This window comes from Odocoileus virginianus, chromosome 5 (assembly GCF_023699985.2).
Source record: "Odocoileus virginianus isolate 20LAN1187 ecotype Illinois chromosome 5, Ovbor_1.2, whole genome shotgun sequence".
NCBI classification, from domain to species: domain Eukaryota; kingdom Metazoa; phylum Chordata; class Mammalia; order Artiodactyla; family Cervidae; genus Odocoileus; species Odocoileus virginianus.
This window is the reverse complement of record NC_069678.1, coordinates 93,404,404-93,427,028: the sequence shown is the minus strand read 5'-3', so window position 1 is coordinate 93,427,028 and position 22,625 is coordinate 93,404,404. Positions and strand designations below refer to the sequence as shown.

Below are 22,625 nucleotides of genomic sequence, written 5' to 3'. Positions count from 1 at the left end.
CAGGAATAGAACCCGTGTCCCTCTTTGGCAGGCGGGTTCTTTACCACTTTGGCAGGTGGTTTGGGGCTTCCCTGGTGGTTCAGCTGGTGAAAAAAAAAAAAATCCACCTGCAATGTGGGAGACCTGGGTTCGATCCCTGGGTTGGTAACATCCCCTGGAGAAAGGAGCGGCTACCCACTCCAGTATTCTGGCCTGGAGAATTCCATGGACTGTTATGGTCCACTGGGTGGTAAAGAGTCGGACATGACTGAGTGACTTTCCCGTCACTTCACTTCTTCACCACTGGACCAGCAGGGAAGCCCTCGGCCATCCTTGACACCCTCCCCTGCACAGCCAGGCAGGGCCCTGGGTGGCAGGTCACCTGACTTCCAGGTCTCGAGGGACCACCCACCCCCGGCCCGGAGCTGCTACCTCCTACGTGGCCTCCCCTGATCCATCCTACATGCCAGAGCCCAGATCTCATTACCGTTCTTCCCTCTTGAGAAGCCGTGTGGGTTAGGGACAGCCCACAACATTCGGTGGCTCCCTATTGCCCATGGGACACAGTCCAGACTCTCCACGATGACCCTTAAGGCCAGTCACGGCTGGCCAGTCATGGCTGGCTACTGCATTCTTCTCTCTCGCTAGTTGCCCCTGCCAGGCCCCCCTCCAGTTGGGCTGTTGGGCCCACAGCCCCCAACCTCCCCCATCCCCCCACCTCCCCACCCCCATCTTCAATCTGTCTGTTACTATTGATGCTTAGGAGGCTCCCCTTGCCCTCCATAGTGTTTATCCTGGTAAAGCAGGCTTGGCTCTTTTTTTTTTTTAATATTTATTTTTGGCTCTTTGTTCCAGGGCGTAGGCTCCTCTCTAGTTGAGGTTCACGGACTCAATAGCTGCACAGCAGGTGGGATCTTAGTTCCCATACCAGGAACCACCAGGGAAGTCCCTGGCCCTTCATGGCTGAGCGTGGCTGACTTCTTTCTTCAGTCCCCAGGGCTGGACCCCAGGCCACAGGCAGGGCGGGGAGCCTGGACCTCTGTAGAGAGATCTGAGCTCTGCTCTGGAGCTGTCCCAAGGCCCTAAGTACGGCCCCAGGGGAGCTTCCCAGCCCCCAGGGATGTCAGGAGTGGGAGCCTGCCATGGGGTGCTTCAGGGCCCTCTGGCAGTCCCATCACCCGCAGGCCACGTGGGCTCGGACGGCCTGTAAGTGAGACGTGGAACACGGAGAGTGACCACCTTCTCAGGTTGTCCCCGAGATCGCGTGACCACCCGGTGTGCGGTGGCAGCCTTAATTAGGTCACTTCTAGGTTGCAGCCCCAGGTTCTTTCCACTGAGGGAGCTGCAGGTCTGGGCCCCCAGTAGGGCTGTGGGATTTAAGGTGGTGCCAGCCCAGAGGCGGGGCCTGGGCAGGAGCTGCTGGCTGGGAAGTGGTGGGTGGAGGCGGAGGCTCTGAGGACCCAGGGGTTGCCAGCCTGGGTGTCTTCCTTTCTGTTGGGAAGGACAGCTGAGTCGCCCACAGTCCACTTGCTCTGGGCCCACGGTCCCTGGCCTCCCCCTCCCTCAGAGTCTCCCCTGGCATGTCCCTCCCTGACTCAAGGCGGTGTGCATCACTGCCAGGGCTGCCCCAGGCCCACTGGGTCCAGGTGTGGAAACCCCTAGTTGTTTGGGGTCACCCATCCCCCATGATCCACAGGGCTCCTGGGAATTCCCAGGACAACTAGGTTTCCAGGGCCCCCTTGGGCCCAGTTTCCCAGCCCATCAGGGCTTTTATGGGAGCTGTTGGGAGCCAAGGGCTTCCCTGGTGGGTCAGCTGGTAAAGAATCCACCTGCAATGTGGGAGACCTGGGTTCCATCCCTGGGTTGGGAAGATCCCCTGGGGAAGGGAAAGGCAACCCACTTTCAGTATTATGACCTGGAGAATTCCATGGACTACAGTCCATGGGGCTGCAGAAAGTCAGACACAACTGAGCGGCTTTCAGTGTTTTTCACTTTTTTGGGAACCAAGGGAAGGCACCTCATTGTTAGAGCAAAGAACCTACCCTGCTCATTTCCACACCCCCGATCAAGAGTGCCCGTGTGGCCCCCATGACCTCCATCAGGGAGTGCTCACGACAGGCGTCCCCTGGGACACCCTTTCTTCTCACCCTCCTTTTGGATGAATAGCCCAGTAACTCTCAATTCCCAGACCCACTTGCTCTGTTCCTGTTTCCGCACTGAGTCCCCAGCCGCCTGTACTTATCCAAACCCAGCAAAGGTGCCCCGATTTCAAGAGGACCAAAGGGAGACCCCAGGATTAGGGTCTTTCTCTTAATGAGTCAAAATGTAAAAATAAAGGGGGGAGGGGAGTCCTTGCTGATGAGCTGAGAGCTTATCTGCCTTCCTGTGATCTCAGCGACAAGTGAGTCACTCTGGGGCAAAACCCAGACAAAACCCAACCAAGGACACACAGCCCAGGACGTCACTGAGACCTTGAACCAGGGATGTCTGACAGTAGGAACACACTCCCATCTCCTGCCATCCTCCGCCTTCCTTAGGAGGAGCCTACCTGGGCTCCCGTGGACCCAACTGTGCCCTGTTTCATTTGCCAGGTCAGAAGCTTTCCAGGGCTCATCCCTCCCTACCCTGTCACTCGTGGCCAGAGGGTTCTTGGCACCTGGGCCCTGCGTGTGGCTGAAGCACTGTGCACTCCTGACCTGTTAACTGGTGTCACTGGCACGTTCCTCTGGGGTGGGGGGTGGTCGAGGGGGCCTGGCTTGCTTTGTGTCAGCCCTGGGGTGCTGGCGTCAGTGGGAGAATTTGCATGTAGCTGAAGCCTCCCAGTTTGAAGCCTTTTGCAGCCTGAGAGCATGAGGCTGGGGGAGCTAGGCTCACTCTGGTCTCCCTCTCCTGAACCCGTGTGGAGGGTCCCTGGTGGGGGCTGTGTGCTCCCGCTGAAGGCATTTGGGGCAAAGCAGGTTTCCCTGCTTCTCTCCACACCCTTGGTAGCAGCGGCCTGACTCTGCGTCCCCTCTGCTGTCTTGCGGGGCCCTGAGCTCACGGTGGCTGCTCTGTAGGGGTGGGGGTGGCCCCTCAGCTCTGCCCTGCCACCCTCCTTTTCATGACAAGCTTTCAGACACCGTGTGTGGATCTACGGGGGTGCTGCTGCCGTGCCTGCTCCATCACGTAGTCGTGTCCAACTCTTTGTGACCGCATGGACGGCAGCGTGCCGGCTCCTCTGTCCTCTGCTCTGTCCTCTGTCTCCTGGACTTTGCTCAAACTCATGTCCATCGACTGTCTTCTAACCATCTCCTCCAGGGGCAGAGGATGAGATGGTAAAGGTACTGGCCTCTTAACGGAAGAAGCAGGGTATCAGCCAGAGGCGCGTCCCTGCAGCCCAGAGGAGGCTGGCGCTCATCTGACCCAGAGCCACTGCCGCCTCACCTTCGCCCTCCCTGCATCTCTCCACGGTGGGTACTGTGTGCTCCCAGCGCCTTAGTCTGCTCACTCCATTCCCCCCACCCCCACTCCCCACACCCCCATCCATCCTGCACACCGAGCTGAGAGCTCTTTTCTGAAACACCTATCTGATGTCGCTTCTCTGAGTCACACTCTTTGGGGGTTGCCCCCATCCCCCCTTAGGAAGACACAGCTTTCCCAGATTGCTTTGTGGGACCAGACCCCCTCCCCGCTTCTGGGACATCCCATCCCCTGTGGACCTCGCTGGGGACTGGGGCTCCCTCCCAGGACTCTGCAGCCTTGCTGCTGTCAGACCCAGCTCTGCCCAAGTTCCGGCCGTATCACAGCTCGGCCGTATCACAGCTCATCCGTCTGTACCTCTGCCTCCCCGCTGGGACCTGTCTCTGTTCTTCAACTCCAGAGAGGCCCCGGGTAGACCCGAGCCAGGTGGTGACCGAGTGAATGGAGCTGGTCCCACAGAGGCAGCCGGGGGCAGCCTGATTGGAAATCAGACTCTGGGCTCAGGCTTTTGTGCTTAATTCCCCAGAGACCCCTCCCTCAGAGCCTGCGGACTCCTAGTTTGCCTGCAGTGGTAACACACTTGGAGATGGGGTTTCTCAGTCTGCAGTGAATCAGGAGGGAGGGGAGGAAGGAGAGAGGTGGAAGGGGCAGATAATTTGAGAGCCGGGGGTACCGCACGAAAGACAGGAAACCAGGACCTCAGAGAAGGGGCAGGTAGGGAGGCCTGGAGGAGGAGCCCAGTCCTGTGACCTGGGGGATCTGACTCCTTGGAAAAGACCCTGATGCTGGGAAAGACTGAAGGCGGGAGGAGAAGAGGACGACAGAGGATGAGATGGTTGGATGGCATCACTAACTCAATGGCCATGAGTTTGAGTAAACTCCGGGAGTTGGTGATGGACAGGGAGGCCTGGCGTGCTGCAGTCCATGAGGTCGAAAAGAGTCAGACAGGACTGAGCGACTGAACTGAACTGACCTGGGGGAGGGGGCTGAGCTCATCTGAGTAGACACAGTTGGGACACCCACAGGCCCTGGGAAAGGCCACCTGCTTCGGGCATGGTCTGGTACTGTGCCCTTCTCCTACCTGAAAGAGCCTGGGCAGCAGGGGGAGACCTTGTGAAAATGCAGGTTCTGATTTAGCAGGTCTGGGGAGTGACAGGAAATTCTGCATCTTGGATAATCCTGCGCCACTGGTCCAGGGACCATATTTTGAGTGGCCAGAGCCTGCCTGTCTGAAGAGGCAGCGCGTGATTCCCATACCAGGACTTTCTAGGGGAAAGTCGGGTGTTCCAAGCTCCTGGTGCCTTGACACCTAGGCACCCCTCCCCCAACATTAAGAGTAAGGCATTTTCTGGGGCGCTGCCATTTCCTGAGAACTCTCTACCCCCTGGGGATCCCCAGGGTGGTTTCTGATGGCCAAGCCCCAGGCAGACAAAGGCTGGCCAGCTTCTTTCCTCACTGATAGCAGGATTATTCTGGGGAGGTGAAACCCAAGAAAACCCAGGGGCTCTGCACAGTGGCGCCCAGAGAGCAAGCCATTCATGGACCAGCACAGGATGGACGCTGGAAACTGGCCCCTGCCCCCTTGCCTCTGTCCTTTGCTGGGGGGCCTTTGGCAGGATGAGATTTCGGGCTCACTTGGGCCCCTCTGGCCAGGCTGGGGGCTTTCCCAGGTCACAGGCCCAGTTTGGGCGCCTCAGACCATTCTGCTTCACTCCACCCCGTTCCACCAGCCAGTGACGGCCCCAGTCAGAGTCAGGGAGCCCTCAAGCGAGCCCTTGGCGGGCAGATCTGATGCTGTCACTCAGGACGGGCTGGCTGATGAGTTACTCTGTAAGAGCTTCTTGGAAATTCAGCTCAAGGGGCCATAGCAGGCTGCGGACTATGGTTTCTTCCAGAATGCTCAAGGTGGTAGATGCTGTTTGAGGTGTGGGTGCCTCTTCAACAGCAGCCCTGGAAGTTGTCTGCTTCCTCTTCATGGCTGCAGACAGGTCCTACTTTTAAATATAGCTCCCTCCCGTTGTATGCTTACCAGGTACCGGGGCCAGAGCTGGTGGGTTATCTTTTTTGGCCCCTCAACAGCTCTGCCCGGCACGGACAGCTCAGTGACAGTCTGCAGTGGGCTTGCAGCCTGTCTCTCCCAAGTGAATGGCAAGGCTGGGACTGCACCCAGGCCTGTATCTGCAGGGCCATGTGCACCTCTGATGGGACTGGAATCTCCCCCCTAACAGATCCTGGAGAATAGCAAGAGGAAGGGAATGTGGACCTTTCAAAGCAAAAGCCAGAAAAAAGCTCACCAATCCAGAAGAGAGCTAGAAGGAAGCCCTAGGAGAAAAACAAGGTTGGGGCGGGGCGAGGGGTGTCTTGGGACCATGAGTGGCTTTATTTTTTAATATCCTAGACTGCCTTTAAGGGGGAAAATGTGGGTTAAAATTTAAATTATAGGGGGGAAAAAACTGGTGTATGGAGCTAAGATGTTGGTAGAGGAGGAGCCAAGGACTTAAGGGGATGCCAATGAGCCTGTGAGCATTTGAAATAGTATATAAACTGTGGAGGGGGGAGGAAAGGAAATATTTGGATGCTTTGAAAATATTTAGATGCAGTTCAAGCCAGTCTTGTACGGAGAAGGAAAGCCCCACATGTGAGGACTCAGCAACGTGGCTCCTGTTATCTCTGCCAACGTCTTCAGACACAAATTGTAAAACATCTAACTTGCACAGTTAACTAGTGGTCTGTTTATTGGAATATCATGTATGCACTCTGTCACCACCTGTCAAGGGGGGTGACTAATTACCACCTCAAAGCCCTGCTAAATTAAATAAGGTGATTTAGCACAGTGCCTGGCACTTAGGAAGTGCTCAATAAAGAGTAAACGCAGGCGTCTATTATTAATTCTTTATAGGATTGTTGAAAGGGTTTGTATATGAGACAGTGTGTGGCGAGCTGCAAAGCCGACCAGTGGTAGTTATTAGGTGCTTTGAACCCCATTGTCTGCACTGACCACAGACGGTCATCGGATGTTTTGAGAGGAGCAGATAAAACCGTGAGATGATGAGGGGGCACTTGGGAGGGTTTTCCTGCCAGCCTTGCAAATGCAGGCCCTGGAGGAGGTGGCTGTGGACCAACCCCCAGAGACGGTCACTTTAAAGGGAGAAGGGTGTGCTTCAGGCTTACGAATCCCAGTTCCAAGGAGAGGGCGGGGACACCGCTAATGTGGTCTCTTTCTAGTCTGGCCGGGACTTAACGATGGCGCTTGGCTGGTGCTTCAGGCAGGAACAAAGGGACGCAGTCTTTGCTGGGTCCCTGGGCGTGGAGGCACTGGCTGGCTCGTGACCCCTGTCTTCCCTGCCCCTCTTCCCTCGGAGACGTCCCCTCTCTGTCCACACACGGGCGTTATTCCTGGGCCAAGCCGGCCTTCTGGCCGAATGGTGGACCCTTTCCTCCGTCTGGGATTTGTCCCCCACCGAGGTGGTGGGCTTCTGCCCTCACCATAGTCAACCCCCAATTTCCTACCTGTTTAAAGAAATGTGAATTCCTTTCACCTGTTGCCCAACCTTCACCAAGGCCATTTCTCACACATTTGCCCTTTGTTCTTAGGCCTGGAAAGTATTTCAGGCTTGAGGGCTTAAGAGAAGTTTTCCAACCTTTCATGGCCCTTCTCAGTCAGAACCCCGGAGAAATGCAGGGATAGGGTCTCCGAGCCCCTCGCGGCCTGTGGGCCCAGCCTGACCGCCCTTCTGGCTGGGGAGCCTGAGCTGGCTGTGGGCTCAGGTGATGGGGAGTGTCCTGCCGGGTAAGGACAGACTCCTGCCTTGTTCCCTGACCTTCTGTTATCTCATCACAGTTCATCTCCTGTTCCCGAGGTCTCCTCCCTTGTCCTCACCCTTGAGCGTTTCAGCTGTTTTCGTCTTCCCTTCATTTCCCTCCCTTTCTTCTCTGCGTTCGGACCCCAACCCTCTGCCTCTGCCTCAGAAGATCTGTATCTTGGATGCATCCCCTCTTCCTGGCTTCCGTCTCCTCTGCAGACCTCGTTGGGACTTGCACCGTGTGCTGAGCAGAGGGCAGGGAACACCCGTCCACACTCTGGGCCTGGAGGGGAGAACACAGGGGCCATTTACCTGGCCGCCTTTCTGAGATAGCATTGCCCTGAGAAGCTGTTTCCCCAAGTGTTTTCCTTGGAACGATTGCTTAGAGGAGCCTCCCCCCAGTGGAAAGTCCCCGAACGCAGAGGACTGTGTGGCCCGATCGCTGTTTCCCTCGGACACATGACCGTATGGAAGGCTTTGGAAAGTTCCACACTAGAGAAGCCTGTTTACTTGGAGCAGGACTCCCTGTAACAGAGACCGTCCCTCCGGCCTGTTTGTAAGAGCTCTTCTCACCTCAGGTCGTGTGTTAGCCGTTTTTGCCAGAAAGGTCTTCCTTGTTGTTCAGTCGCTAGGTCATCTCCGACCCTCTTTGCGACCCCGTGGACTGCAGCCCGCCACCCTCAGAGACGGTCTTCCCTGGGTCGGGAAGATCCCCTGGAGGAGGGCCTGGCAACCCACTCCAGTGTTCTTGCCTGGAGAATCCCATGGACAGAGGAGCCTGGCGGGCTACAGTCTGTAGAATCTCAAAGAGTCGGACACGAGTGAAGTGAGTTAGCACGCATGCTAACAATAATAAACAGTAACTCCCCATTCCCCACTCTCTCCGCCACCATTCTCCTTTCTGTCTGTGAATCTGACTATTCTCGGAATGTCAGACGGGTGGGATCATGCAAATTTGTCCTTTTGCATCTGACTTACTTTCACTTGGCGTCATGTCTTCAAGGTTCATTCATGCTGTGACGGGGGCCACTCTTCGTTGTGGTGTGCGGGCTTAGTTGCTCCCCAGCATGTGGGATCTTTCCCCAGATCAGGGATTGAATGCGTGTCTCCTGCCTGGGCAGGCGGACTTACCACTGATCCAGCTGGGAGGCCCTGCCCCGGAGAATCTGACAGTCAGCACTGCTCCTAGGTGGCCTACCTACCTAACAGGCAAGCCACTGAATTGCATGGGCATCTACCCTGTTTATCTTTCCCTCCAGAAGCCTGATAGAGGGCCTTGCTGAGTCTGACAGTCAGTCCTGGTGTGCTGGTGAACCCGCTTGACACTCTTGTTTTAAAAGCAAATAAGCCTATGACCCAGCAGTTCTGCTCTGGGATATTGACCCAAGGGAAATGAAGGCATATGTCCATACAAAAACTTGGACAGAAGTGTTCATAGCACCAAGAACTTCCAGGGGACTCATCTGTGAACTTTAGCATCTTGCACCGTGATCCTTCCAGCCAAGAAGGTGGTGGGAGTCCAGGGGGGCACAGAGCCGCCTGGAGGAGGTGGCATCTGCTGAGGAACGGAGGGCAGACAGTACTGCTGGAGATCAGAGGAAGGGGGCAGCTCCTTGGCTCCGGGGGACAGAAAAGACCCCCGAGGAGGGTGGGGTGGGGTATGTTGTGGGTGGGAGGGATGGCATGAGCTGGCCACTGTGGCTGGAACACAGCACGCTGGGCAGTACTAGGCTTCATCTCCAGCAAGACCACGTGGGCCTCAAAATACCACCAGCCCACACAGCTAGATTTCTGGATGCCCACAGGCTACGTTGCTTGGCTGGGGGTGTGGTGTAGTTCCCAACAATGGTGGTTTCTTTTGTGGAATTGAGGGTGGGCAGGACAGACTGTCAAGAAGTCTGTTTTTTTTTGTTTGTTCATTCAAGTATTTAATTTTTTTAAACTATGGTAAAATATACATAATGTTTACAGTCTTAATCATTTAAGTTTTGAGATCACCATATGTTCACATTCTTGTGTAACCATCACCACCTTCCATTTCCAGGACCTTTTCCTCCTCCCAAACTGAAACTCTAAACCATGAAACAGTAACTCCCACCCCCTTCCCCCTGGTTGCTAGTAGCTACTCTAGGAATTCTGGAAATCTCATATAAGTGGAATTATGCAGGTTTGTCTTTTTGTGTCTGGCTTATTTCAGTCTTAGCATCATGTTCTCAAGTTTCTTCTGTGTTGTAGCATGTATTTAGTTCAGTTGCTCATTCATGTCCGACTCTTTTCAACCCCATGAACTGCAGCACCGCAGGCTTCCCTGTCCATCACCAACTCCTGGAGCTTGCTCAAACTCATGTGCATCGAGTTGGTGATGCCAGGTGATGCCATCCAACTATCTCATCCTCTCTTGTTCCCTTCTCCTCCTGCCTTCAATCTTTTCCAGCATCAGGGTCTTTTCCAAAGAGTCAGCTCTTTGCATCAGGTGGCCAAAGTATTGGAGCTTCAGCTTCAACATCAGTCTTTCCAATGAATATTTAGGGTTGATTTCCTTAAGGATGGACTGGTTTGATCTCTGTGCAGTCCAAGGGACCCTCACGAATCTTCTCCAACACATTTCAAAAGCATTAATTCTTTTGCACTCAGCTTTCTTTATGGTCCACCTCTCATATCCATACATAACTACTGGAAAAATCATGGCCTTGACTGTATAGACCTTTGTCAGCAAAGTATAGAATTTCATTTTAAAAATAATTTTATTTATTTATTTTTGACCTCGCTGGGTCTTTGTTGCTACAAGGGCTTTCTCTAGTTGCAACACGTGGGCTTCTCATCGCAGTGGCTTCTCTTGATGCAGAGCCCAGGCTCTTCGGTGCTCAGGCTTTAGTAGTTGCTGCCCATGGGCTCAGTAGTTGTGGCTCTGGGGCTTAATTACTCTGCATCATGTGAAATCTTCCTGGACCAGGGATCAAACTCATGCTCCCTGCATTGGCATGTGGATTCTCATCCACTTCACCACCAGGGAAGACCAGAATTTCATTTTTGAAATGGAGAATAATATGCTATTGCATGAATATATAATGTCCCATTGTATGGATATACCTCATTTTGTTTACCTGTTCATCCATCAGGGGATTCTGGGGTTGTTCCCACCTTTGGACTGTTCTGAATGGATTTGATTTTAAAGCATGATGTTTATACAAGGGATCTCTGGGGAGTGGAGAATAGGATGGATTTGCTGGGAGAAGAGCCAGAGAGTCTGTGAGAAGCTCCATAACAGCCCAAGTGTGTAGAGAAGGATGCTGGGGGTGTGGCTGGGTGGAGTGGCTGGGGCAGAACAGAGGGTGAGGAAGGCTCCCACGGGGCTGACCCAGGCTCTCGGGAATATAGGGCAGGGCCAGGATCCCTGCCGTGGGGAGGCTGGGGTTGTTTCTGGTTGGGGGGCTGGGGGAACCATCAGCAGAAGTGCTGGCTCTGTGTCGAAACTTGGCCAGGAGTATTGTGCTGAGTCCCGGCTCACCTGTGACATCTGGGTGTGACCATTCAGACCTGGGGACTGGATATCTGTGAGCCGGAGGGCAAAACGCGAAACCAGAGTGCCAGGTCGAGAAAGCAGCTTCCAGAGACAGGAGGCCTGTGGATGAGAGGAGGGGTGGGTGGAAATGGGGTGATGGGGACCCCGGGACCGGTGACCAAGGAAGGAAGCTTCCAGAACCGTCAGTGTAGTAGAGTGGGTGCATAGGGTGCCTTGTGGCAGCCCTTCCATTGTCCAGCGTTAGGAGGTTCTGTGGATGTTTGTTGACCAAAATGGGGAAAAATAAAGGTAAACAGGCATGTTTTTCATCCTAAGGAAACTTACAGCCTAGTTAAGGCAGTAACAGATCTGAAAACACTCCTGGAGTGCAAGACCCACTTTGAGTCGGATCCTGCAGAGGGATGTTGAAGGAGAGGCAGGGGACCCTTCCAACGCAGTGACCCTGGTGGGCACTGCAAGGCAGGAGTTGTTTAAGTCATTTTCAGTTAACTAAGACCAAAAGCATTTCGCATTTGGTAGATTAACAAGTGTCTTTGGTCCTGGCCGTGGCCACCCCTCACCAGCATCCTGCATTTGACCCACAGGTATGATGCTGGAAGGGATGGCTTCATTGACCTGATGGAGCTGAAGCTGATGATGGAGAAGCTGGGGGCCCCCCAGACCCACCTGGGCCTGAAGAGCATGATCAAGGAGGTGGACGAGGACTTTGATGGCAAACTCAGCTTCCGTGAGGTACCTGGGTCCTGCTGGCCCTGAGCCCCCGGAGGGGGAGAGCCCCTGAGAAGACCCACCAATTTACCATCCCCTGGACTACACAATGGCTTGGGCCCCTCTAGAGAGCTGCTTGGATATTTAACCTGCAGTTCTGCTTTTTAACATATCTTTAAGGAGCTAGTGAACCACAGTGCTGGCATGAGAAAATGCTCAGCAAGCAGTTTGAAAATCACTTTGGGTAGGATAGCCTCCTTTGGGTAAAATGGTAAGTATTGAAGGGATGTTCACCAAAACATTCGTAGTGAATGTCTGTGGGTGTGAAGTTTTGGTGGTTTTTAGTTTTACACTTTAAAAATATATTTAAACTGTTAATTTTTATGTTGTTGTTGTTTAGTTGCTAAGTCCTGTCCGACTGTTTGCAAACCCATGGACTCTAGCCCGTCATGCTCCTCTGTCCATGGGATTGCCCAGGCAAGAATGCTGGAATAAGTTGCCATTTCCTTCTCCAGGGGATCTTCCTGACCCAGGGATCGTACCCTCATCTCCTGCTTCGAGGGTAGATTCTTTACCACTGAACCACCTGGAAAGCCCATTAATTTTTATAATAAGCATTTTAAAGTAGTTTTTTTTTTTAAAGCAATTATACAAAGGGTCTTACTCTCTGCCCCTGAACCTTCCCCTCCAAACAAGTCCAGGATAGGTTTTTGGTCTTTGAACCCCTGAAATTGTGGGCGAAATTGTGCACATACAGATATCTTCCTGGAAGAGTACATATAGATTCACCTGATCTCCCAATGGGTGAAAAACCTCAGCCATTTTTATTTTGGGGAATAAATCTCAAGGCCACTGGGTTTCTTCCACAGCAAGAATGCAGCTCCACAAGGAAGGGAATTGCATGTCTTGTGTGTTTAAGTTTTAGAATAGTTTTGGCGACACCATCCAGGCTGAAGGTTTAGACATTAGCCCAGCTGCTGTGGTCTCGTTTTCAGTTGTGTCTCTTTTGGGACCCTCGGAAGCTGAAAGAAGAGAGGACAGTCCTTGTCTTCTGGTCTTTAACCTTCATTATTCCAGAAACAGTGGAGAGCTGGCATCCTGGTTTCTGAGGGTTAGAACTTTGGCCAAATACTGGTCTTCTGTCCAGGCTTGATAGGGCCTTTGGATGCTTTTCCTGGTGGGGTGGGGTGTGGGTTCTCTTTGAAGTTGAGTTTGCAGCCATGAGTCCCTTCCCCAGCTAACCGTGCCTCTCACTGCTCACGGATCAACTTCAGAATCTCCCATCTCTTCCTTTCCTCAACTGGCTGATGTGGAGATAGATCATGGAAAACCTGTGTTGGGTGTAACCCTCAGGATAATCCGCTGCCAGACTTCTCATTTCAGATCTAAGGAGCTAGAAGACCGAAAAGGTCAGCACTTGCCTGAAACCAGGTCCCGGCTCAGGGCTGGGCCTGGGAGACAGCCTGCCACCATCATTTGCCATGTTCAACTTTGCAGCTGCCTCTCTGATTCCCTTGCCTCTTATTTGTATTACTACAAATTAATAATAATAATAATAATATCAATCCTTTGTATTGTTCACGCATCATGCTAGGCATTAGCTCTTTCTTTCCGATGTCTCAAGTGGTAAATAATCAGCCTGAAATGCAGGAGACGTGGGTTTGATCCCTGGGTCGGGAAGATACCCTGGAGGAGGAAATGGCAACCCACTCCAGGATTCTTTCCTGGGGAATCCCACCAGAGGAGCCTGGCAGGGTAGAGTCCACGGGGTCACAAAGAGCCGGACATGACTGAGCACACATAACAACAACAATGATCTGGGAACCCCTGGGATATAGAAAGTAAAGGATTTTGCCTTGGTGAAGCTTTGGAGGCACTGCTGGGGAAAGAACTTTTGTGGCAAAGTTTTAACCTCAGGGGAATGGAAATCGAGGGTACTTAGACGTCTGTGCAAGTCGCTGATTGAAAATCCCTCCCCTGTTTTACCCAGGAGCCTCCCGCATGTGCCCCTCTCTGTCTCCAAGATGCTCAGTTAGCCTTGGGTTAGCTGCTGGTTTGGCCATTTCGATCAGTGGCTTGGACATTTCCAGAGGGTTTCGTTGTGGGTACTCAACCCACCTACAGGCCTTCAGTGGTGTTCACGTCCAGTCCTTTGTCAATTCAGAGCCCCACTGCGGCCCCATCTCTCGGACTCATGCCCAGAGGTACAGATTTGGAAGTGCGGGTGCGTTTGCCATTAATACCCCACAGCCCAACTTCCTGCTCTTAGGACTTCACTCTGCTGATGTCCACCCATGTTGGAAGCCACCAGTGACTGATGCTGAGTGTGTGTGATGAAAAGAGGCATACATTCCAACCTCCATCTTCCACACAGAGCGGCATAGCTGGAACACATTATTTCTCAGCCTCAGTTTTTATGTCCTTAAAATAGGGCTGTTAACAGCTTTTGCTCAGGACTGTTTTGAGGACAAAGTTCTCTTTCTATGCCTCTATCAGTTAGAATGCTTGACTGTTAGTGATGGAAACTAATTAGTGATGCTAACTAATTTAAACAAGGAAAGAACAAGCGACTCTTGGTTCACATACCTAGGAGATGAAGAAGTGAAAGTGTTTTAGACACAAGTAATCAGGGATTTTCTCTTGCTATATCTTGACTGTGCTTTTTTCTACATCCTTTCTTTCCAAATAGGGTGTTGTCCTTGGTGCCTGCCAAGATGGTTCCTGGCAGCTCCAGGCTACATTGCCCTAGGGGATGGAGGGCTACTTCATCCCAGAATCCATAGCAGTCTCAGAAGAAGGCTTCTGATTGGCCCTCATAAGAGTATATGCCCACCTCCTGGGCCAATCATTGCATCCACGATACTGTGATTGGTTAGATCCAGGTCATGTGCCACAAGGCATCATAGTCAACAGCTCCACCACCATCATCACATGGCAGGAGCTGCTAGATAGACAAAATGGCTCATTTCTATAGTGCCTTCCTGACCTGACACTTAGTAGATGCTTGGTGAGTTTATGTTCCCTTTATTTTTCTTTGAATTAACTTGACTGAAGTGAGTTACATCCAAAGAAAAGCCCTTTGATACAGAAAATATGTCTCTATTAAGCACTAGTTTGCTACTTTTCCCCAACATTCAAGGGAATTGATCTTTCTTTTAAACCATTTCTTTTCCAATTATGAAAATAATATGTGCACATCTGGGGTATTTAACAAAATGGCACACACGGAGCCTTTAAAAACGATGATCTAGCACAGTGTTTGATGACCAGAGGACAAATGTTGACAGTGTGAGAAGCAGGAACAAAAGCAGATTTCCAAACTGTGTGTAAAAGATAATTGTTTGCCTTTATAGTTTATGTACATGTACAGACAGGTAGGAGAAGTCACAGGATGCACTGGAGTTAGCAGTTCTATCTCCATAGCTCTAGGGATCTAGAATGGGATTCCAGGCACTCCCCACCTCAGTCTCCTTTGGAGGCAGACAGAGAGCCCTTAATATCTTCCTCCCTTTTGCTTGTAGTCCTTACTAATTCCATTACATCCATCTCAAAGAATTGCTCCAAGACTACAAAGGCTGGATAAGGGGTTTACTAGATTACCTGTCAGTTCTGGGAACTGGGTGGCTTCCCAGATGGTAAAGAATCCACCTGCCAGTGTAGGAGACCCAGGTGGGAAGATTCCCCTGGAGGAGGGAATGGCAACCCACTCCAGTATTCTTGCCGGGAAAATCCCATGGACGGGGAAGCCTGGCAGGTTACAGTCCATAGGGTCTCAAAGAGTCAGCCACAACAGATCACACATGCACATGCATGCATTGCATACACTGGAAACTGTAAGTCTTCTTTTCTCCTCCTACCCTACCCTCCCTAAGAGGGTCCATGGCAGCCCTGGCTGTCCTGGGTTGCTGCCCTGTCTGTTTATGGTTGATTGGACCATGGGTGGACGCCTGGCCAGGCTAGGTCAATTGGATTCTGTATCTGGGAATTTGGGGCTGAAGTACGGCACAGTGGCTCTGCAGGTGGCCGTTCCTGCAAGGATAATTCAGTGTGGGGTGGCCGTTTTCCACCATGTGGTCCAGACACGAGAGCTCGAGAGAGAATGTGGCCTCCCTGTCTTGAACACATTGGCTCTCCCCATTCCAATCTTCATCCAGGCCACTGTATTTTGCCCTTGGCTTTTGAGATAGCCTATTTGTATAATGAATACCTCCTTTCTGCTTAAGCCAACAAGTGTGTTTCTGTCACTCGCCACTAAGAGCTCTAACTAATGTGGTAAAGTGTTTGCATCACCAGTCATAGCCACGGAGTTAAAAATTCCCTTAAATTCTTCATAAGCATCTGCTAGCTCATGTCTGAAACTGCTTTTGAGCTTTGTGAGTTCTCTCTGTTTCTTTGTTTTCTGCTTCTCCTTCCCTCCCCCCTCCTTGCTCAGAGTCACAGCTAGGACACTTTCCAATTCTCTACAACATACCAGTCTTTGTGGACTATAAATAGGAAGACAAACAAGGCTGGGCAGTTGGAGAAATTGTCATTCAAGGGTTGGTGATTGTGATACATTAAATGGGAAAGTCTGGCATGCTTTATGGAAGGCTGGAGATTTTCGAGTTGAGCTGGATCTTTTTTCTTTAACTGGCTGGGGCAGGGAGACCCCTAAGTTACGACAGAGCTGCTGGTGGTCACCTGTGAGCTGGCAGAGTTAAGAGTGAGCACACGTGGCTGGGATCCACTCAGAGGAAAGGACTGTTGAGGAACTTTAAGCCCTTCTCTTGTTGCTGTTGTTTAGTCATTCAGTCAAGTCTGACTCTGCGATCCCATGGACCCTAGCCCGCTAAGCTCCTCTGTCCCTGGGAATTTCCAAGCAAGAATATTGGAGTGGGTTGCCATTTCTTGCTCCAGAGGATCTTCCCAAACCCTTCTGTAAACACCAACATGGTCATCTCTGCTGCAGAGTAAGAAAAGTGAATTTCAGAGAAGAGACTCCCCAGCCCCAGGTCACCAGGATTGGTGCTAGGCTGGGGGCGGTGCTCTGTCTTTCCTAAGCTGCCTCCCTGAGAGGGAGAGACGACCTGTTTCGTGCCTGCCTCATGGAGAATTGGGGAGGAGGGTGGCTTCTGTAACTAACTGCTTTAAGGATGCGTAGGTGACCGAGAGATGGTTGGGCGTTTTACTCTTTCCCTCTGTCTGAGGCTCACGTGTGCAGGGCTCTTCAGTCTCTCTATGAGAGCCCGCTCACCACCATCCCCCAGCCCCCTTGTCCCCCATCCTCTTCTTGGGGGAACCTCTCCTCTTTCAACAGGCTTGACTTCCACGTCTTCTTTGGAGCCTGTGTTCTGGCTCTGAGAGTCTGCCGCAAACTGAGTCTTTGCCGGCCTCTAGTGAGAGAATTTGAAGCTGCAGGTGGGTGACCGTGGCATTTCTGTAGAGCCAAGCTGACCACGGTGGCAGCCTCCTCCGTGAAGCTGAAAGTCCTGCAACATCTTGCTTCACCGGTTGCTTTGTTTTTGGCGAAGTCCACAGTGGAGTTAGAACCCTCAAAGCAAGAATGACAAAGAAGGACTTGTTGGCAAGGCGTCTTGGGGTGGTGATGGTGGAAGCTCGGACTTTCACTTAATGAAACAGGCTTCCCTCTAGGCGGTAAGAGACACTCAAGTTGGAATTTGGAAAAAGCGCACTGAGGTCGTCTTACCTCTTACTCTGCTTTAGAAAATGCTCTTTCCTCTTGGGGAAGGCAATCTTTAGAGGAAAATTGAAATTTCCCTTTAGGCATACATATTGTGTGTGTGCGCGCGCGTGCACTCTCAGATGCTGTCGTGTCTGACTCTTTGCAACTCCATGGACTGCAGCCCACCAGGCTCCTCTGTCCATGGATTTCTCCAGGCAAGAATACTGGAGTCAGTTGCCATTTCCTCCTCCAGGGCATTTTCCCAACCCAGGGATCGAACCCACGTCTCCTGCATTGGCAGGGGGATTCTTTACCACTGAGCCACCTGAGAAGATCTATTCTTTACAGATGGATAAATTATGGAAGTTGGATAGAAGCTGTTTGACAAATAAATTCACAAAAAAATTTTAAAGTAAAAAAAGCCATAAAACTGCCTTGGGGGTGATGGAAGGACATGCAAGGGGTGAGATAGAGCAAGGACGCTCTTTCAGGTTGATCTATTTGTTTATTTAAAAATGTATTCTCCAGAGTATTGTATGTACTGTGTTCTCTTAGTAGAGACTGACTTTAAAGACAGATTCATTCAGGTCACATTCTGAATCTTTAGGAAGACGATGGATTATTCAATAAGTGGTGTGGGGATTACTGACTAACCATGTGGAAGAAAATAAGGTTAATGATCAACTTCACATGACAGATCAGAATAAATTTCAGAGATTAAATATTTACATTTTTTTTTTTTGAAAGAGTCCTAAAACCTGTAGACAAAAACACAGGTGATTGTTTCTGTAACCTTGGTAGCAAGGAAGGATTTTCTAAGCATAACACTGGTGAGAGAAAATCAAAGATTGATAGCTTTTGAAAAATATTTTCACCACAAACAAAATTGAAAGGCAAATGACAGAGCTAAAGTAGAAAACACCAAGAAAGGCAAATAATTTAACGTCCAAATGGGACACAAATGGGAAGTAGGAATGGTTTTTGAAAATGTCAGAAATATTAAGTTATTTAGTTTCAAAGTAGTGCATACTGGTCTACTGGACTTTTTCTTTCATGGCCGTGAAGTAGGATGTTGCCAATTCTTTGCTTTTATGGATAGTGCTTCTTCTTAAACCATTTTATGTAATGTTTTTATGCGATATAACATTTATGTGCATGTTTTAAGGGATGGACTCCAAGCAGTGGGATTAATGATTGGAAGGGTGAAAGCATTTTATTTTTGGTAAATATTTCCAAAACGCCCTCCAAAAATTTTGATTCAGGTTACACTCTCATCAACATGAGGGAGCCCCTTCCCCTACATCCTTGTGGGAAGATGGGCCCTTTTTTAAAAAAAAAAAATGTATATGTTTGTTTGTTTATTGGCTGCAGTGCGTCTTCATTGCTGCACGTGGGTTTTCTCTAATGTGGCCGGCGGGGGCCACTCTTTGTTGCTGTGCGTGGGCCTCCTTGGCACATGGCATCTTTCCAGACCAGGATCAAGTCGGTGTCCCTTGCATCACAAGGCGGAGGCTCAACCACTGGACCACCAGGGAAACCCCTTGGTTTTGTTTTTTTGACTGTGTCTCGAGGCATATGGGATCTCAGTTTCCCCGACCAGGGATCGAAGCCACATCCCCTGCAGTGGAAGCACAGAGTCTTAACCACTGGACTTCCAGGGAATTTCCCCATGTTTTCAGTGTTGACAGTGTGATAAGGGAAAAAAATAACTTGTCACGTGGACACGTGGACACCGTTTGTAATAGGCGTGGCTGTAATGACTGCAGCTCGGGTCAGAGGGGACTATTATAAATCTCTTGGTGATGTTGACTTTGACCCATACCAACCTTCCCCCGCAGTTCCTGCTCATATTCCACAAGGCCGCCGCGGGAGAACTGCAGGAGGACAGTGGGCTGATGGCACTGGCGAAGCTTTCTGAGATCGATGTTGCCCTGGAGGGCGTCAAAGGTGCCAAGGACTTCTTTGAAGCCAAGGTAGGTGTCTCCTTCCTGCGTGGCACAGTCCCTCTGTCCCTGCAGCCTGCCCAGCCGAGCTCCCAGCCAGCGACCAGCTCATCAGCTCCCCCAGGACAGGGAAACGGCGATTGCTTGAGCATGTGAGATTGTAGGGAAAGGAGAGTGTGTGTCTGTGTGCCATCTGACAACTAAAAACGAATGGGAAAATGGCCAAATGGCAAATGCGTTGGATCCTGGTTTCAGATTTTTTTAAAAATTTTTGGCTGTGCTGGGTCTTCATCGCGCCTCGGGCTTTTCTCTAGTTGTGGTATGCAGGTTCTCACTGCGGTGCCTTCTCTTGTGAGGAGCACAGGCTCTAGGGCACTCGGGTTTCAGGAGCTGCAGCATGTGGCCTCAGTAGTTGTGGCTCCCAGGTTTTCTAAAGCACAGGCTCAGTAGTTGTGGTGCATGAGCTTAATTGCTTGGCAGCATGTGGGATCTTCCTAGACCAGGGATCGAACCCATGTCTCCTGCATCGACAGGCGGATTCTTTACCACTGAGCCACCAGGGAGGCCCCTGATATCAGATTCAAACAGGCTTGCGGGTGCAATGGTCCCAGACGACTCTGGAGCCAGATTTTCCTAGAGAATTCCTCTCTACCCCAAACCACACGAGTTACTTGAATGGCTACCTCCGTGTTTGCACCTTAGACACCTGTGTGTAAACAAGTGACTAACGGGCCCCGAGGAGGCTGCCTCATTGGCTTGCTCTGGATCAGAATTGTTATGTGCAGCGTTGACAATGCCAGGGAGCCGGGAAGGATTCTGCAGCGCGGGGTCTTGGAGCCCTTCTGGGTGCTTCTGTTCATTCATGAGTTCATACGGTCATTGAATGTTTCTGGAGATTTCATCTCAGTCTGGCAGAAAGAGAGATCAGGAACACTCCAATTTCCCTCTGCAATTGAGGGTGGGGGTGGGGGGTGGGGTGGGGGGGACGGGTGGGAGGGGTGCTGTGGATAAGACCGCCTGGGTTCACCTTCTGCCTCCTCCACTTACCTGTCACCTTGGTGCCTCCGTTTCCTCATCTGTACCATGGAGTTGATAATGAGATCGCCACGAGGATGAAATGCTTTCTTGCGTCTGAAGCATTTAGCAAGTGCCTGGCTCACTGAGCTCACTCCGTACGTGATATGAGTTGCTGGGACTCCCTACAGCTCCAGCCAGGGGCCAGCCCCTTGTGGTGGTTGCTTAGTCTTCCTGATCCGGGGACCAAACTCACATCTACTGCACTGGCAGGCAGACTCTTTACCACTGAGCCACCATGGAAGCCCCACCTCTCGTGGAACTTTGGCTTATCCCAGGAGTTTCTTTGCCCAGAAACAGAGTGTCCTGGGTGACACAGCCCAGCCTGTTCAGGCCTCAAAGCCCAGCACTCTCTCTCCACAGCTCTGTGATGCTGCGTGGAGACAAGAGTCCAGCATCTTTCTGCCAGGCAGACCCTTATCCATCGCGCCACCAAGGAAGTCCCTGCCTCAAGGATTTTATCCTTCAGAGACACTCGTGCCAATGTACATAGATGTATAGACAAAGCTTTTCATACATTGAGGTTGGTACTGGAGGAGAACTGAACGTAACAGAAATGTCTGTGACCCAGGAATTGAGTCCATTGTGGTTCACCCACCCATTTACACATATGATAGCTCTTGAAGAATGAGATGCAGCTGCATTTACGTTTGATGGTTGTTCAGTCCCTCAGTTGTGTCTGACTCTTTGCGACCCCATGGACTGCAGCACGCCAGGATTCCCTGTCCTTCACCATCTCCTGGAAGTTGCTCAAACTCATGTCTATTGAGTCGGTGATGCCATCCAACCATCCCATCCTCTGTCATCCCCTTATGTGTGGACAGATGTCCAAAATGAATTAGGCAAAACAGTATGCTTGAAACCCAATTTTGTGAAATAGTAAATACAACCTGGATGGCTTTGTACTAAAGTATTAGTAATAGTGATGTCAGAGGGACTGACTTTTTAAAATAATTTTGTGAGGCTTTATGATGTGTGTGCATTATTTTTACAACCAGGAGAAAAGATGAAAAGAATAACAATAAAGTTTTTTGAACGTGCTCTGTTTATACGTCTGCCTCCTCACCCACAGACTCAAAGGCAGGGTAGGTATGTTGCCTGTGTAATTACAGTGCCTGGCTAATAATGGCCCTCAAGAAGTGTTGGCATGAATGATGAATGGAGGAAATCATCGCCCGAATTTGGGAGAAGGCCATAAAGGAGCTGACATTCGCGACAGATGTTAAAAGATGAATGGGGATTCACCTTGTAATCAGGGAGGAGAAGGCGTTCTGCCGTGGGAACTCTGAGAGCAAAGGCTCTGAGGCATGGGGCGGGGAGGGGCAGGGAGTGCTTGGAGGCTGGCCCCTGTCCGTACTCGACACAGCTGGACAGGAAGCTCTGGGCTCCCCTGAGGGTCAGGCTTTCCCCAGCCTGTGGATCACCAGAATTATCTGCTGACCAGCTTCCCAGGCCTCTCCCAACTCTCCCCGGGCTCTGCGGGAGGATTCGGTGCATGGCCAATCTTGGAGAGCAGGGCCTTGCTCTGATCAGCCTTGGGCACAATGGGGACAGACTTGCCTGGGGAGAGACTGGACTCAGGAAGGCTCCGTAGCCGCCTGGAGAAGAACTCCAATGAGGAGTGTGACAGTGGGCTGGGAAGGAGGTGGGGATGAATCCCAGACCCTCCAGAGCTCTCAGTGTTGGGACTTCCCTGGTGGGCCTGTGGTTAAGCCTCTCTGCTCCCAGTGCAGGGGGCATGGGTTGGATCCCTAGTCAGGGAACTAAGATCCTGCGTGCTGCACACTGCAGCAAAAAAAGAAACCCCAAAACTCTGTGTTCACGACCATGTGATTGGAGGTGGAAAGTAAAAAGCGACAAGATTATTGGAGCTGTGGGGCCAGGGGTTGGTGATACTAAGAAAAATCAAAACAGGACCTCTGTCCCTGAATGTGAATGGTTTATGGAGGAAAAGTAATAACCTGGGTTTTACTGTTAAGTCCGAGGTGACTTCAGGCAAGGGAAAGACCTGCCCCTTTATCTGAAGGCACACTTGTTTGCTACTAGCTTTTGCTCAGTCCTGTTGGACAGAACTTAGCCACACCCCGTTAAATGGGAGACTACAGAATGCCTTTTTTTTTTTCTTTCCTGGGGATCCTTGTGCCCAGCTGCAATTCTGCTATTGAGGAAGATAGGCATACTAGATACTATAGTCATGGAATAATCTCTTCCACACTTGTCCATTCCTAAACTGACTCCTGACAAGGGCTGCAATATTGTTACTTTGATGGGCTCCTCTCCTTGAGCCCAGGGGTGAGGCCAGTCTTCCCTAGGCCTTTGGGCCATGTGCTAGGGAAGCATCTTATAGAAAGAAAGTAGGGGGCAGGGGAGGATGGATGTTTCATGGACAACCAGCCGCACAGACCACAGGCGCTAGCTTCACAGGATACAAGCTGAAACCTGAAACTAGAGGGAATTGACCAAGGGCAGAACAT

The 22,625-nt window shown here is 51.2% G+C and overlaps 1 protein-coding gene across 1 annotated transcript in view; it reads left to right on the top strand.

Annotated features, from left to right (window-relative positions):
* Nucleotides 1-22,625, top strand: part of EFHD1 (EF-hand domain family member D1) — a 43,576-nt gene that overhangs the window by 13,512 nt on the left and 7,439 nt on the right. The window contains exons 2-3 of the mRNA XM_020893936.2: nt 11,349-11,496; nt 18,973-19,107. Of these exons, the coding sequence (XP_020749595.1) occupies nt 11,349-11,496; nt 18,973-19,107 (283 nt within the window). The remainder of the gene's footprint in view (nt 1-11,348; nt 11,497-18,972; nt 19,108-22,625) is intronic.